We start from the raw sequence: 2,477 nt of genomic DNA, 5'->3' as shown, positions 1-2,477 counted from the left end.
CAGAATTGAAAATTCTTTCTTAGGTACCAAAAAAAAGGGGGCAAAAGTGAAAATTTAAATTTTCATTGGCATTGCTAATTTGTTTTACGACTCGTCTTGTTTCTGATATCCAATTTTAATAGCAGTGTGTAATTATTGAATTGAATGTTTTGACTCTTGTCTCCAGTCATCTTGATGGGCAAGAACACCATGATGCGTAAAGCTATCCGTGGTCACTTGGAGAGCAACCCAGGCTTGGAGAAGTAAGTAGTGAGTTTGAAGATTTGGATGGTCAGTATGTGGGAATTGGTCGCACAGTTGATCATTAACCCTTAGAGTGCTGATCGCGAACGCGTCGGGATAGACTTTGGCATAGTATAACGCGACACGGCTGTTCCCGAGCGGAGCACTTAGTTACCCGAGGAATTGACCCGGTCAGCCATGCCATGCCCGGGTGGCCAGGGAGGTCACTTTGACCTTTGCTCTACGAGTGAACTGTTGTGACTTAACAATTTTTGTACAGTTTAATATCGTCATTGTGGCTTTACCCACAGGCAAATCAAAGTAAAAATACTATCAACAGATAAAGGCATTCTTGAGCTTTAGAGCAAATAATTTTTCATTGATATTCATAGCTGGGCCCCCTTTAAAACATGGCGCAATTGAGGGCAACTTTAAGGGAAATTTTTACGTGGGTCTACTTTTTAAAATTACGATATTTAAAAATGTGAACCTCAGATCTATAAAACAATCAGTGGTATACAACAGTGACATGATAAGCTTTCAGAAACACTTACTTTTGGTTCGATTGGTTCAGAAACGTGGAAATTGTAGAAGATTTACCACTGTCCAGCTCATGAAACGAGAGATTTTTCGTTGTCTCCCCACAGTTCAAGCAGAAATAGTTAACTTGTATAGAAGTTTCACTGCTATCCAATTCATGAAACAGGAGTTATTTCCTCATTGTCTTCTCACAACTAGAGCTGCTTTCACTTTCACAAACACAAAAATGAATACTCGTAACAAGAAATGCAAAAGTGTCTTTGAGTTCAAAGGCTAGTTGTCTTCCACTTCTTTCCCTTCAGTAAGAGCTTTCTACTGCTTCCCTTTTCCCTTAATTCCCACTGTCCTTTTCTCCAGTTTTTGCGATGCTGAAGTGAACGAATTCGCCACCCTCCTCGCTCATTAAACCTAGATCTAGATCTAGGCCAAATCCATATCACAGGGTGTCCAGCAAAGTCATAAAAAAGTCGTAAATTCGGCGCTCTGGTCGTAAAGGTCGTAAATGGTAGTAATTGCACCTTGAAGGTAGTAAACATTTGGTAAACGGTCGTAAATTAATCTGCGTAGGGAGTGATGAAGCCAAAACAGGCTTCATTGAACCCTAGCCGCGGTACATGACTCCGTTTTAGCCGGTCGCTATTGTGATATAATATTCGTTCTTCTTTTCCCCGTCCGAGAGTACGTTTCACGCAAAAAGTCAGTTATGGCGGCAGGCGAAAGTGTGCGTGACACCGAGGCTTGATCGGGAAAATCAAGATCTACTTTCGCTTTCAGAAATAAGCCGGTGACATACTGATAACTAACGCAACATTTGTGACATGCAGGTTGTGCAGTATATATATATATATATATATATATATATATATATACTGACCTGTCTAAACGCTGTGCCGCCCCGCAAATAAAATTTAATTAGTACAGTAGTCTCCGCCTAAGATCCCGGTGCTCGGGAGCAAGGAAATGCGGGATCTTAGGCGAACCGGGATCTTAACAGATGAACCCAGGGAAGAATCTATGGCGACTCATGTTAAGGCTCACAATCGATAAAATGGTCTCCCTCCACTCTACAATGAGCTGACGTGCCCCCTTGGTGGGTTTATGGCATATGGCGAGCGAAGAGTGGTTAACTTTGATGACCTATCGCAGTGCATAGGGGCATGAGGCGAGCCTTTTTCACTTATTATCCTATCATGAGTCTCAAGATCTACGCTTTTCCAGATACCCCTCCCCTTTACCTGTCATAAATTTACAGCTTTCCATCTCTGACTGAGCCCCCCCCCCCCAAACCGCCTTTGTCGTTACACACCATTACGTTGTGAACACACCAATTAAAATTCAGTCTGTCTCGCAAATTCGGGAGTAGAGACAGGTGCTAATGGTCGAGGAAGAGTTCACAGTTCAATGTGATCCCGCCTGGAGCGAACGTGTAGGCCCAGCGAGTGATGTAAGTTTAGGGGGATAGCTCAGGTGTGAGTGCGATGTTCGGGGAAAACAAACGTGTTGGTCAGTTCACACCCCGGTGTGATCCCGTCTGGTGCAAACATTGTATTGCTTCATCGAGTTTTACAACGTGTATGTGATCACATTCCTGATAGTCGCTGATCTTTGACGCGACTGACATTTCTTAAAACAGCGGGATCTTAAGCGAACCGGGATCGTAAGCGGTGGGATCTTAGGCGGAGACTACTGTACTCGGATTCGTCTCTGTGCTGTCA

At 43.3% G+C, this 2,477-nt stretch overlaps 1 protein-coding gene across 2 annotated transcripts in view; it reads left to right on the top strand.

The window, feature by feature from the left end:
- The window catches only part of LOC101851148 (60S acidic ribosomal protein P0), a 36,518-nt gene that overhangs the window by 7,091 nt on the left and 26,950 nt on the right, over positions 1 to 2,477 (top strand). For both annotated transcript variants that reach the window (XM_005107904.2, XM_005107903.3), the window contains one exon: positions 167 to 242. In XM_005107904.2, coding sequence (XP_005107961.1) covers positions 167 to 242 — 76 coding nt within the window. The remainder of the gene's footprint in view (positions 1 to 166; positions 243 to 2,477) is intronic.

This window comes from Aplysia californica, unplaced genomic scaffold, assembly GCF_000002075.1.
Source record: "Aplysia californica isolate F4 #8 unplaced genomic scaffold, AplCal3.0 scaffold00641, whole genome shotgun sequence".
Classification (NCBI taxonomy): Eukaryota; Metazoa; Mollusca; class Gastropoda; order Aplysiida; family Aplysiidae; genus Aplysia; species Aplysia californica.
The sequence above is the reverse complement of the archived record's forward strand: the minus strand, read 5'-3'. Positions and strand labels throughout refer to the sequence as shown.